This window comes from Grampus griseus (assembly GCF_964374135.1).
Source record: "Grampus griseus genome assembly, chromosome: 7".
In the NCBI taxonomy this organism is placed as follows: domain Eukaryota; kingdom Metazoa; phylum Chordata; class Mammalia; order Artiodactyla; family Delphinidae; genus Grampus; species Grampus griseus.
In genome coordinates this window covers 62,044,014-62,058,967 of record NC_139001.1, presented here as the reverse complement: position 1 = coordinate 62,058,967, position 14,954 = coordinate 62,044,014, and the positions used below count along the sequence as shown (strand labels likewise).

At 35.9% G+C, this 14,954-nt stretch overlaps 1 protein-coding gene across 1 annotated transcript in view; it reads left to right on the top strand.

Annotated features, from left to right (window-relative positions):
- Nucleotides 1-14,954, top strand: part of UBR3 (ubiquitin protein ligase E3 component n-recognin 3) — a gene marked incomplete at its 5' end in the record, with an annotated part of 232,512 nt that overhangs the window by 87,312 nt on the left and 130,246 nt on the right. The window contains 8 exon segments of the mRNA XM_082657756.1: nt 6,427-6,492; nt 6,581-6,670; nt 7,819-7,947; nt 8,713-8,765; nt 8,866-8,999; nt 9,325-9,416; nt 10,993-11,125; nt 13,519-13,615. Coding sequence (XP_082513882.1) covers nt 6,427-6,492; nt 6,581-6,670; nt 7,819-7,947; nt 8,713-8,765; nt 8,866-8,999; nt 9,325-9,416; nt 10,993-11,125; nt 13,519-13,615 — 794 coding nt within the window.

Genomic DNA, 14,954 nt, shown 5'->3' with positions numbered 1-14,954 from the left:
AGGGCTTGAACCCGTGTCCTCTGCATTGGCAGGCGGATTCTTTTTTTTTTTTTTTTTTACATCTTTATTGGAGTATAATTGCTTCACAATGGTGTGTTAGTTTCTGCTTTATAACAAAGTGAATCAGTTATACATATACACATGTTCCCATATCTCTTTCCTCTTGTGTCTCCCTCCCTCCCACCCTCCCTATCCCACCCCTCTAGGTAGTCACAAAGCACCAAGCTGATCTCCCTGTGCTATGCGGCTGCTTCCCACTAGCTATCTATTTTACGTTTGGTAGTGTATATATGTCCATGCCACTCTCTCGCTTTGTCACAGCTTACCCTTCCCCCTCCCCATATCCTCAAGTCCGTTCTCCAGTAGGTCTGTGTCTTTATTCCTGTCTTACCCCTAGGTTCTTCATGACATTTCTTTTTCTTAAATTCCATATATATGTATTAGCATACGGTATTTGTCTTTCTCTTTCTGACTTACTTCACTCTGTATGACAGACTCTAGGTCCATTCATCTCATTACAAATAGCTCAATTTCATTTCTTTTTATGGCTGAGTAATATTCCATTGTATATATGTGTCACATCTTCTTTATCCATTCATCCGATGATGGACACTTAGGTTGTTTCCATCTCCTGGCTATTGTAAATAGAGCTGCAATGAACATTTTGGTACATGACTCTTTCTGAATTATGGTTTTCTTAGGGTATATGCCCAGTAGTGGGATTGCTGGGTCATATGGTAGTTCTATTTGTAGGTTTTTAAGGAACCTTCATACTCTTCTCCATAGTGGCTGTGCCAATTCACATTCCCACCAGCAGTGCAAGAGTGTTCTCTTTTTTCCACACCCTCTCCAGCATTTATTGTTTCTAGATTTTTTGATGATGGCCATTCTGACTGGTGTGAGATGATATCTCATTGTAATTTTTTTTTTTTTCTTTTTTGCGGTACGTGGGCCTCTCACTGGCAGCCTCTCCTGTTGCGGAGCACAGGCTCCGGACGCGCAGGCCCAGTGGCCACAGCTCACGGCACAAACCCGCGTCCCCTGCATCGGCAGGCGGACTCTCAACCACTGCGCCACCAGGGAAGCCCTCATTGTAGTTTTGATTTGCATTTCTCTAATGATTAATGATGTTGAGCATTCTTTCATGTGTTTGTTGGCAGTCTGTATATATTCTTTGGAGAAATGTCTATTTAGGTCTTCTGCCCATTTTTGGATTGTGTTGTTTGTTTTTTTATTATTGAGCTGCATGAGCTGGTTGTAAATTTTGGAGATGAATCCTTTGTCAGTTGCTTCATTTGCAAATATTTTCTCCCATTCTGAGGGTTGTCTTTTGGTCTTGTTTATGGTTTCCTTTGCTGTGCAAAAGCTTTTAAGTTTCATTAGGTCCCATTTGTTTATTTTTGTTTTTATTTCCATTTCTCTAGGAGGTGGGTCAAAAAGGATCGTGCCGTGATTTATGTCGTAGAGTGTTCTGCCTATGTTTTCCTCTAAGCGTTTGATAGTTTCTGGCCTTACATTTAGGTCTTTAATCCATTTTGAGCTTATTTTTGTGTATGGTGTTAGGGAGTGATCTAATCTCACACTTTTACATGTACCTGTCCAGTTTTCCCAGCACCACTTATTGAAGAGGCTGTCCTTTCTCCACTGTACATTCCTACCTCCTTTATCAAAGATAAGGTGACCATATGTGCGTGGGTTTAGCTCTGGGCTTTCTATCCTGTTCAGTTGATCTATATTTCTGTTTTTGTGCCAGTACCATATTGTCTTGATTACTGTAGCTTTGTAGTATAGTCTGAAGTCAGGGAGCCTGGCAGGCGGATTCTTAACCACTGTGCCACCAGGGAAGCCCCAGTATATTTGTTTTTTACACAGAAATATTTTAGGAAGATATTGAATGTTGTAAACAAAATTTTAAAAAATATTTATTTATATATTTGGCTGCACTGGGGCTTAGTTGCATCATGTGGGATCTTCGTCGTGACATGTGGGATCTTTAGTTGTGGCATGTGGGATCTAGTTCCCTGACCAGGAATCAAACCTGGGCCCCCTGCATTGTGAGCGTGGAGTCTTAACCACTGGACTGCCAGGGAAGTCCCGAATGTTGCAAAAATTTATATAGATTTTTAATAGAAAAGAAAATAAGTATAGAATTTAAGGAATCAACCAATATATCTTTCACGATGTTTAAAAGTTTCTTCTTTCTTAAAGTGCTTTGATATATTTGTTTCTCAAAACAACCCTGTGAAGTAGGGAAGATGTTATTGTCACTCCCTTTTTTTCAGATGTAAAATGGAGATGCAGAGATATTAAATGACTTGCCTCTAGTTGTATAGCAAACTCCTGGTATTTCTGGGTCCAGATCCCATGTCTCTCAACTTCTTGTCTGGTCATATTTCAACTGTACTGGCTTTGGCAGTGGAAGGAGCTTTAGAGTCAGGCATACCTGAGTGGACACCATGTGATCTTGGTCTTGGACAGTTTTTGGTTTTTTTTTAAAGCATTGCCGAGTCCATCTTCTCATCTGTTTATTTAAGATAATAATATTAGCCAATGAGGATTGACTAAGAGGCACATATTTCATGTGTGATAAATATTTGTTCTTCTTTCAGCCTTGAGAGTGGAGGTCAGAAGTTATTGCAGTAATCCAGCACAGAATAAGCAAATAATATTTTTTTGAACTGGATTAAGCCAAGTCAATCAGTCACTTAGAAACACAGGATGGAATAAATTTTCCCAAAGTACAGGCCATTTAAGAATCCTCAAATACTGAATATCATTTATGAGTATGTAGCAGAGCAACATTTATGAGTATATAGCAACATATATGAGTATATAGCAGAGTGGTTTGTTTAGAGTCATCTCTTATAAGATGGAAGTAGAACATGTGTTCATCCAGCAAATATTTATCGAATGTTTACTGTGTTCTAAACACTGGGGATACAGTGATGAAATGGTGCCTAATTTAAGGAAATGGAAGACAAATAAATGGCTAATTTGATCAGAGGGCTTCTGTAAAGTTGTGACCAGGGTGCTATGGAGGAGAATAGAGTGGAGCATCTGATTTACCCTGAGGGACTCAGGAAAAGCTTCCTAGCAGAAATGTCACTTCAGCAAAGTCGTAAAGGTATGTTAATCCAGTGGGAGCAAGGATGTATAGTATGTGAGGCAGAGGGAAAGGCATATACAAAGGCACTACCTATGGTACATGAGTTTATATGACAGGAGATGGGCTGGAGAGGTAAGTCCTGTCTCTCAAGAGTCAGAAGGTTAAAGGAAGTTAAAACTATAGGGAGCCGTTAAAAGATGATGAATGGAGAAGTACAAGGTTAAATTAATATTTTGGTAAGACCACCTCCTGGCAATATATCAAGGTTTAAATAGATGTACTAATTTAGGTTCTTTTGAATACAAGGAAAAAAACATTTTTGAGGCAGCCTAATTTAAAGGAGGAATAATTTATTATGAGTACAGAGAGATCTTTCAGGGATCTTATGGCACCTGGACTTCAGGAACTGAGTGGAAAGCTGAACAGGAACTCCTGTCTCTTGCTTTTGCTTTGGCCTTTCTGCCTCATTTTTTCTTCCCTTTCTGTAGATTGGTTTTCTGTGCTTTTTTGCCTATGTGGTTAAATATTACCTTCCTACAGTTGCCTAATATTGCAGTTTCAGCCATACTCCAAGACTCTGCAGATGTCTTTAAATCTAGTTCACTTTTCAAGTGAAGAGAGAACCTCATTGCCCACGATGGGTTAGGTATCTCCTGCCCTGATCCAGTCAGATGTGGCTACTGTACCTTGACTGTCAGGCTCCAGTCCCTGTGTGTGTGCATTTGGAAGGTGGTGTAGGAAGGGACATTCTGAGAAATGGGGAAGGTAGTGAGCTAGGCAGATACCACAGAAAGTTTCTTACAGAGGGTAAGAATAGAAGCAAAGGCTAGCACTGAAATCTAGGCACTAAATGTTGAGGGCCTGAGCTAAGGTTAGTTAGGGGCAGTGTGGAAAGAGAGGAGGAAGTAAAGTTAAGAGGTATTTAGAAAATCAGACACACTTTGGTGCTTTATGAAAGGTAGGAGTTTTGAGAGAAGGAAGGAGTCTACATTTCTGATTTGTATTACTGGGAATTTGGAGAAGAAACATTGAGGAGGATTGAGTTTTAGGGCAGAGATGCTGAGTTTGGTTTGGACACAGTGTATTTGTGGTCCCCACGGGACTTAAACACTTGAATGTAGGGTTTGGAGTTCAGGAGTGAGATTTCTGCTGAGATTTGGGAGTCATCTTGGGTGGGGAATTGAAGCTATGAACTGGATAAAGTCACCTAGAATGAGAAGAGTAGAAAGCTAAGAATGGAATCTGAGGACCACCTCAGTATATATGGAAGGAGTGGAAGAAGAGTTTTTCAAGTGACTAATTTGTGACGTTGGACAAGAGGGGATTATGGAATATAACACTGTAGAAGAATGTGTGTTTAGCATATGCTCAAGCCTTAAAAGACAAGATAGAGTCTATGGCTTAGTAATTAATAGAAATGTGTGTTGGGTACTATGTTCTCTTACTGGATCCTCACAGCCATCCAACTGCTTATTATCTCCACTTTACAGGTCAGGCAACTTAGACACAGAGAAGTTAAGTAACTTGCTCACAGTTTTACAGCTGTAGGTGGCAGAATCAGGATTTGAACTCCTACAAATCCAGCTTTTAAGAGTCTGCTCTTAACCACTGTTCTTGATGCCTGCCTTCAAAAGAAATGGAAGGAGATTCTGATTTAGCTAGTTAGTATAGTTTATGTTACTAAAATGATTATAGTAATGGAGGGCAAACTTATTTTTGATTGTGGTAAAATGCACATAAAATAAAATTTACCATCTTATTAACCTTTTTAAAAGTATACAGTTCAGTAGTATATTCACATTGTTGTGCACCCAACCTCCAGAACTTTTTGTTTTGCAAAACTGAAACTCTATACCCAATAAACTCCCCATTTTCCCTTCCCCCCAGCCTCTGACAACATCATTATACTTCGTGTCTCTATAAGGTACTGTAAGTACCTCATATAAGTGGAATCATACAGTATATCTATTTTTGTGACTGGCGTATTTCACTTAGCATAATGTCTTGAAGGTTCATCCATATTGCAGCATGTGTCAGAAATTCCTTCCTTTTTATGGAAGCCAAACGTTTATTTATTAGAACAACTTTCTTTAGACATTTATTCACATGTTGAGGAAGATCTTTTTCTCATATCGGTTTTGGAAAAAACTGTTTCAGGGATGGGGACATATTGCACATCTTTATAACTCTATACTGGTATTTGAGTGTTTGGGGTAAAACTTTTTAACAGGAGAAATCTTTACTAAAAACTTATAGAAGCATTAAAAACAAATAATACCTTTTAATTTTTCTTGTCTGTTTGAGAAGGACAACTGTGTTGTACTTTTTCCCTGTAGTGATAGCGTGACCCATGGGAGTCACAGATTTAAAATACAGTTTTTATAATATTCACAAGGATACCAAAGGTCTTTGATATATACTGTACTAAGCTTTCCTACAGAAACTGTGTGTTCACCACTGATATGGGGAGCATCTCACCCAACTAGGTAAGCCTTTTAACTGCACCTCAGTTTAGGGCTGTAGTCAGAGCCTCTTACCGTTCTGAATATAACAGCGGAGTTCAGGCTAGCTTTTCAGTTCACTACTTGTTAACTTTAGGAAGTTACTTAAGTTTTATAAACTTGAATTTCCCTATTTATAAAATGGAATATTCAGTTTCTACCCCGTTGGGTTCCCCTAGGATTAAATTAAATCTGAATAAAGTGCTTATTAGCACAGTGACCGGCACATAGTAAGTGCTCGGTGAATGTTAACTGTAATTATTGTTCTTGTTACTATCGTCATGTTTGGTATGCATGCATTTGAAGATTCCCAAATGGCCTACTGTAAAGGGAAATCTATTCCGTCCCTTGCTCTGGGCTAGATGCTTCAGAGGATTCAACGTTGAGGAGTATACCGTTTCTGCCTTTAAGTAACTTACATTTAAAATGGAATAATTTTATCTACAGTGGGTTTTTAAGGCTGTAACTTCTAAAATTGTATTTTTTTTTTTTTTGCGGTACGCGGACCTCTTACTGTTGTGGCCTCTCCCGTTGCGGAGCACAGGCTCCGGACGCGCAGGCTCAGCGGCCATATGTCACAGACCTAGCCGCTCCGCGGCATGTGGGATCTTCCCAGACCGGGGCACGAACCCGTGTCCCCTGCATCAGCAGGTGGACTCTCAACCACTGCGCCACCAGGGAAGCCCTTAAAATTGTACTTTTTTATTAGAAAGTATAGGGGAATAAATCAAGGTGAAAGTGTGGTTTTAGCATTTTAAAACCTTCTTTGAATTCGGTAAAGGATTCTTTGATTTGTGGATTTTGTTTGTTTATTTCCAGCCAGCACCTAACCAAGTCACTTTTCATCTGCCACTACATCGTTATTATGCTATGTTTCTGAGTAAGGTAAGAGTGTCATTAAACAACTTTGTTTGTTTTTTGAATATTGGGAATTATGTATTGAATTAGTAACATTTTTTATCATAATTTTTAGGCTGTGAAATGTCAAGAACTAGATTTGGATTCTGTTTTACCAGATCAGGAAATGTTAATGAAACTAATGATTCATCCACTCCAAATTCAGGTATGTTTTCAGGCTTTTAAAAGGTTTTGAATTCCTTGGTTAAGTGATTCTTCCTTTATTTTATTTGTATGCCTTTATCATTGTTATTATAGCCAAAATGTTTGAAATTTAAAAAAAAATTAGTTTTTGTATTTTTGCCAGATTATATTTTGTTTTTCTTTGTTTGTTTTTTTTTAAATGAGATTTACATTTAGTTATAATTTCCCCAGGAATTCTTTTCACTATATTTACTTATGGGGGGTTTAACATACTACAGCACTGTTTTGGGAGTCAGGAGACCCAGCAAATTCTAGCCTTGGTGCCACCACTATTTTATTATCTATGTTGTTTGGAGTGATTTACCTACTTGATTCTTAGTTTCCCCATCTATAAAGTGAGAGGAGAGAAAAGAGAGAAGAATTAGCCTACATAGGCACTGTGGTTTCTTTCATTTCTAACACTGTGATTTTGTGGACCACCTTTTATATACATTAGAGGGATTTGCACTTCAGTTTTATTTTTCCTGGAAATTTTAGATTTGTTAACCATTATTGAACTTTACCTCTGGGAGTTAGGAACAAATAAGAGATGAAGTTATGACTGTGCTTAGTTTTAGTTGATACAGGACATAAATACATGAAGAATTAAATATTAATATAGTAAGAAAATTTATTCTAATCTGATCTGCTCTTGCCAAATTTTAGAAAATGACTAGATTGAAGGTTGAGTTAGGGTGAATTAAAGTCATAGATTATATTCATTGATGTTGAACAGTGAACAGTTAGCTTGTTTGATGCTTATTCCTGTGTTTCTTTAAGCATTATGTATGGTTTTTTTTTTTTTTGAAGAGGAAAAAGTTAACTCTAATCGTCAGTGATTCCTCATTAAAGATTTCAGTGAATATTGTTATAAATGTATCCAGGAGTCATCATGGAAAACTAACTCATGTATAAACTCCAGAAGAAGGGACTGTATAAAATATAATGATCATCATAAAATTTAAAATTATATATTTGAATTGAATATCTTAAACATTGGACAGAATGTCAGGCTTATGCTGTGATTAAGTTATAAAATATTTTGAAATGATTGTTTATTGTAACATGATTTTATAAAGGTTGACTTTAGATGACTTCTTTGTCCAATTTACTTAATTTTTGTTTTACTAGGCAAGTCTTGCCGAAATCCATAGCAATATGTGGGTAAGAAATGGTCTGCAAATCAAAGGACAAGCCATGACCTATGTCCAGTCTCATTTCTGTAATTCCATGATTGATCCTGACATTTACCTATTACAGGTAAGCCAACTTGATGATGCAGATGTTGTACTTTAGAAGTATCTCATTTGTACCTGTGGGATTTTAATTTATAGAGGTGACTAAATGATGACATGGAGAGGTCAGTGCTATTGAAAGAAGAATTTTATTACTTATAATTTCCAAAGGAAGGGGGCATGCCACACTACGCAGGACCAGAGGGGAAGCGTTAGATTTTGGTCAGGAGGCAGAAGGAGGAGTGAGGGGAAATCCTAGACCAGAAGCTTTATTGGGGTTTCCATAGGAACGACAAGGCAGGGCAGGGGAAGTAGTTTAGGATTGGCTAGTTTGAATAATTTTGGTGGGCTCTGGGGCATAAAGGCTATCTGGTACCTGCCTTGGGCAGGGGGCCAGGGGGAATATTGGCTTGGTATGTGAGTTAAATAAAGGGCATGAGGGACTTGCATATGAGAGACTTGCTCCCAGGTAAGCTGTTTACTATCTTTTGGAATTAGCTAGCCTTTAGAAGGGTAGTTTCTCTGCTGGTCTGTAGGGCCCCCCTAGATGCCACAACATCAGAAGATACAGAAAATAAAAAACATGATTAACACAAGAAGTAAAAGTGGGGAAACCCCTGGCAGTCCAGTGGTTAAGACTTGGTGCTTTCCCTGCTGTGGCCCGGGTTCAATCCCTGGTTGGGGGACTAAGATCCTGCAAGCCGCGTGGCGTGGCTGGAAAAAGAAAGAAAGAAGTAAAACTGAATATTGAGAAATAAAGATTGTGGGTTTTATTTTTTGTCTTTTAAAGGTTTGTGCATCTAGACTTGATCCAGATTATTTTATTTCATCTGTCTTTGAAAGGTAAGCATAATTTTATTAAGACAGGTATTAGGAAGTATTTGGAATTTAAACTAATTTTGTTTTAACTTTAAAAAATCTGTCTCAAATATTTTTTTAATAGATTTAAGGTAGTGGATTTGTTGACAATGGCTTCACAACATCAAAACACAGTACTTGATGCAGAGCATGAGAGATCCATGTTAGAAGGCGCTCTTACATTTCTTGTGATTCTTTTGAGTCTTCGTTTACATTTAGGTAAAAAGCACTAATACAAATACTTGCGTATTAACTATTAACCTCCGTTTCCTCCCCTCTCCTTGTGGTAGTAACTGGCTTATGGAAAAAAAGGAAAGGATGTATTACCGTTGACACTCCTTTTAGAATATCCTTTAAAAAACCCCGTAAGGGAACTGCAAATATCAGGGTAGTTAAACTGCTGTTATATTGGGGCATTGTATTCTTTGCTCTTTAAATTTGGAAGCATCTCATTTTTGGTATTTATGCTTAATAAATTGTGTGGTAAGTTGTTTCTTTATAATGTATATATATTCAGATTTATTAATTCTATTTTTAATTTTAGGAATGTCTGATGATGAGATTCTCAGAGCAGAGATGGTAGCCCAGCTGTGTATGAATGACAGAACACATAGTTCATTGCTGGACCTCATATCCTTTTAAAAGTTTAATTTTCTGTTAGTTGCAGGATCTAAGTTGTAAGTAATATTCATGGATTAGAGATATATCACTTTTTGATTAAAATGTTTTTTTTTGAAGTTGAAAAATAATATGGAGAAAAATTCCAACTGTTTGTTCAGTTCTGTGTTCAAGACCACTGGTAGATTTTTTTGCCTCTGTCGTCTCTCAGGGTACTCTTTTTTTTTTTTTTTCCCGGTATGCGGGCCTCTCACTGTTGTGGCCTCTCCCGTTGTGGAGCACAGGCTCCGGATGCGCAGGCTCAACGGCCATAGCTCACGGGCCCAGCCACTCCATGGCATGTGGGATCTTTCCGGACTGGGGCACGAACCTGTGTCCCCTGCATCGGCAGGCGGACTCTCAACCACTGCGCCACCAGGGAAGCCCTCAGGGTACTCTTATTAGACCTTGGTTAGGCATCAGGACTGGTGGCTCTGGGCACCCCAGGATCTGACCTTTAAGGACAGCAATAGTGAAAGGGAGCTGGACACTTGGTGAAAGGCATCTAGGTCTACTTTATCTCTATAGCCAGGCTGGAATTCATGGTTAAAATTTAGAGGTATATCTTATCATTATTATTACCAGAGCTTTAAACATTCTGAGGATTTTTTTCTTAGAATTCAGTTTTAAACCAAGAGGTTTTTAAAGGCAAAGACTGTTGTCTACAAACTTTAAAAATTTATGGTTCTCTGTATAAGACTGAGCATACAATGGATACTTTATTATTTTTTGATTCATTGTTTATAAAATTTTAGACAAAGATCATCATGTTATTTTGTGATAAAATTTATTTGTGAATTTTTGACTAAGTTTAATTTGTACATTATGATTATGTTTGAAATAATTGGCTAAATTTTGTGAAATAGCTCCTATTAGAAATGCCTATTTGATAACCTTGAAGATTTTCTTAAGCAGCCAACAATTTGATACTGTTTGATGATTTCATTCAGCCATTATATACTGTGTATTAGTGCTGCAAAAGAGCAACAACATTCTCTGTAACTTTGAATTTAGAAGAATTATGTAGCTTTAATGTGAAACGAAGAGGAAAGAATCTTTGTGGTTTTCTTCTTTTTAAAAAATTTGCTTAGTATCTTTTTCCTTCTTATTTTGAGGATGACATTTTGTGTTTTTGGAAAAATAATCTTTGCTCATAAAAATCTGGGCTGATTTTTAGTATACTGTGTTTGATTTTCTAAGGGAAATTACAACTTTATTTGCAAAAGGATGAAAATGGAGATTAATTTTAAAAGTTTTTTTTTTTTCATTTCCTGAAACTGTATTAATTTGTTTTGGGGGAAATATACTTCAGAGCTACTTCAGCATGTAATTTATTAGTAGGCTTCTAGATTAAGCTATCTTAATTCACAGTTAATAAAATGTTATTATTGAACTGTTGTATTATATAGCCCTCTTGTGGCCGACTTTATGTATTACAGCCTATTACTCTGCATATTTTAGCAAAGGAAGTTAGAAACTAGAATACCTTGGTAAGATTGAGTATCTGACTTTTAGTTATTAATTTTTTCCTTGACACATACATCATATTCCAGAAAATCCAAATCCCAAAAGTGGCATTATTCCAGGAAGTTATAGCTTTGAATCAGTTTTATCAGCTGTAGCTGATTTTAAGGCTCCTGTTTTTGAACCTGGAGGTTCTATGCAACAAGGCATGTATACTCCTAAAGGTATGTTTATATACATAAATGTGTTTTTTCAAATATCAGTTTTCTGAAGTTTCATTGTGTATATTGAAACAAAATGTTTGCCTTTTATTTGTTCAGCTTTGGTTTTTCCCCTCAACTTTCTTATAGATGTATGTTTGTCTTTTATGGTGTACAGTGATACTGGTTCCATTTATTTACAAACCTATGGTTTATATTACAATAAGACTTATTATATGACTCTAAATTATAAAAGGAACTTTATATATGTACTCCAGTTTATTTCTGTAAGTGAATGAACTGTAAATGAACCAGAAATTATGAAGCAAAATATATACTTACAAACATTCTGAATGTATTTGCCCTTTAAATTTGATTTTGAAATAGTTCTCACTACCCAAATTTTAACTTGAAACAGTTAAAATCTATGTGGAATACTGATAACATTCTCATACATTTTGAACCTGTGTAAATACATAGAAACCTTTTCTGTAAGTGGTTGGTTTTCTGAAGTTTTCCCCCTGGATTTGTAGATGACATGCTTGACAAAAGCCAGAAGTAGGTGGAATCCTGATTCATGGTCTTTTCTTCTTCTCTTTCACATTTTCATTAATCTAAGTTAAAATTTTGAAGGAAGTAGCAGTTACATGCTTCTTGCCCCCCTCAGCACTCATTGTCTAAGTGAAAAACTGATGCCCACTTAGTAGTTGTAAATAGCATGTACCATGTTTGGTAAAACACACCAAAATAAACCTTATCATGTGTGATTTTTCAGAGAGTTCACAAAGGTAGCAAGAACAATCCAGAGTCTCTGGTTGGAATGTATTCCATTAAAGAAAAAGCACAGTATTTCTTTATTGTAGAGAACACTTTGTATCTAAAATTTAGATGAGCTTAGAAGTAGAGTGATGTTCTTGTATAATGCAGTGCTTATTAATAAAGTGTGATGTGAGCATAATCTGTGTCACTCATTCGCGGTCCCTATTAAAATACACGTTCCTATGCCTCAACCCCAATCTGCTCTTATCCAGATCTCTGGGGATTAATTCTGGAAATCTGCTTTTTTACCAAGCTCTAAAGGATGATTGTCACACACAGTTAAGTTTGAGACACTGAGACAGAGCACTGGACATTTGAAGATTAGAATCAAGAAATTGGGTGTCATATTCAGATGCAGTACTGAGTTGTATTAGCCAGTTGTGCGATATTGAGAAAGTCAGTGTTTTATCTTTGGATTTAACTTCTTATTTGTAGAATGAGTGAGTTGGAATAGATCAGTGTTTTTTAAGCTTTTTAAAAAAATGTTTAAGATAAGCCTTTAGTTTGGGGAAACTAAGCCTTAAGTGAATCTGTTATACAAAAGCAATAAAAGCAAACCTACTCTTGTTAAAGTGAGTGTGGTTAGTGGACATAGCTTCTCATCTGTTTTACCATCTCCTTGCTCCTAAAGTGGCCCCTGGTAAATCTCTGTTGAAATCCAGCTTCTTGGAACACTGAAGCCTCCTGGACCAGTTAGTTAATCACTGAAGTTTTCTTCCATTTCAATGGTTTTATAATTCTGACAAAAACAGATAATAGAATTAATAACAAAGGTTCTGTGGCTTTTTGAAGGCCTATCTTAAGGATCTTAAATCATACTTATGATAATTTAAGATGGTCTGTTACATGAAATAGGGACAGTTGTTAACATTTTTTTTTTAATGCCAGAAAGTTGAAATTATAGTAGATGTGTAGAGAGATGCTTAAGGTTCAAATGTTAAGAAATGTTAAGAATTCTCATCTTAGGCATGATTATTAGTGAGATCACAGGTTTTATTTGCAATGTGCAATTTTCTAGTACACGTTAATGTAATTATATAGCTATTAACATAAGCTTTGTGCACTTAATACTTAAAATCATCTTGTGTACCACCAATTGTACATACACTACACATGGGATAATGGTTCCTAATTGTGGAGAAGGTAAGGAGATCAGTTATAGCAAAAGAACAAATGTTTTATAAACCAAAAAGTGTTTATAAACTAAGCTCTTGAAAATCAATGACTCATTAATTTTTTAATCCAGCTTTCACATTTTTATCTTCGAATACTTTCAAAAATGTTAATGCATTGTGTTTCTTACTTTCTCATTGGCACTTTACAAAAAAAAGTGAGCTAAACTTTGATGGTGAGGCGTTATCACATTATAAAACTTCTTGCTCACTAGTTCTTGCTGAACTTAAGAGAACATTATAGTGATGAAATAATTTTTGATTTAAAAAGTGGTCATTGCATCAAGCTTATTAAGGCAAATATATAATCAAATTAAACTTTCCCATCTTTTAAATATAAGATATACTTAAATGTAATTAGTCATTAGAGATTGACTTCATTCCTAAGAAGTCAGTGTTTTGTTTCTACTCTCTTTTGAATAATAGCTGAAGTCTGGGATCATGAGTTTGACCCCGTCATGGTCATTCTTCGAACAGTTTACCGTAGAGACGTGCAGTCTGCAATGGACAGATACACAGCATTGTAAGTACGTTATGTTAGTCAGTAAAATAATGGATATCTTGTGTTTATAGAGAAAAATTTCAGTTATAACACAAATGTGATAAGCTCTCATTAAAATATACTCAGTCTTTAGAGGAGAAAATATTTTTTAAGATTAGAAAAATAATCTGGCTGAGATTTATGTTCTCAAGATCTTGATCCAAAAACCTGACATTAATCTGATAAAAATAAATTTTATAAAACATCACAAATAAATGTAAAAAAATAACAAACTTATTTAGTTGCTCTTTGACCAGGAGAATTCAAAGCTTGGTTTTGTGTTGTCCTACTTTTAAAGCAGTAGAGGAGGCACAAGTTAAGAGACTAAAATTGTCTGATGTCAGAGATGATGGGTAGGTACAAAAAATGTGGTAATATTGCTGTGTTCTTGACAACTGGGAAAACAGCCAAAGTAAAATGAATTTTATTTGTAAATATTTAACAAAGTAGTTAAAATGTTGATAATTGCCGAAAATTTTTGAAGGATATCTTTTTAATGGAGAATTCAGTTTTATATATTATTGTCGTAGACTGTTTTTTAATGTATTATTTCCTCCTATTTTTAAACATTAAATAGTTAATCTATTGCTGAACATTATAGGATATCGCCTTTTACTTGTGCTCAGTTTATTTGTGCTTAGTTAAACATTTTGAAAACAAGTTTAAAATGATACAAATGTCTTTGATCTTGAGAAAATATTTGTTCATATAACCATCAAAGTGTAAATACAGATATTGGGTGTAATTGAAACTTCTTTTTGCCAAGACTTTGCAGTAATGGATATATGCTGAATTTAAGAACCATCATAGATACCTCTGAAGAAAGTTTATAGTGTAGAAGTTTAGCATATTCTCCCTTCCCCTCACCCACCCCAAGAAAGACAAAAACGAAAAACAAAACTTACTTCAGCATCTCTCTCTACCTTTCTCTAAAACCCGTGGGAACATAGTCTGAGATTCTCCTCTCTCTGCTTTCTTAGCAACCTCTTTTTATGCTTTTCGTGTAGCTTTGTAACTATTTGTTTGCTTTGTAGGTTTTTACTAGACTCTTAGTTCCTTGAGGGAAGATATTTTTGTCTCTGTGTCTCTTTTATATCTTCAGAATCTATCTCAGTGCTGGCATATAAAAAGGCATTCAGCATATATTTGTTGAGTAAATAAATTTGAGTAGTTCATGCTGAAAAATGAAAACCATATCTGTAGAGCTATTTTTATTAAATTTTCCTCTTTCCTATTTTGCTATTTTTTCTCATAATCTCATTCTCCTCATTTGGCTTTTGAGTTCCTGTACAATGTCTGTATAGTTTCTTAGAAATACGTC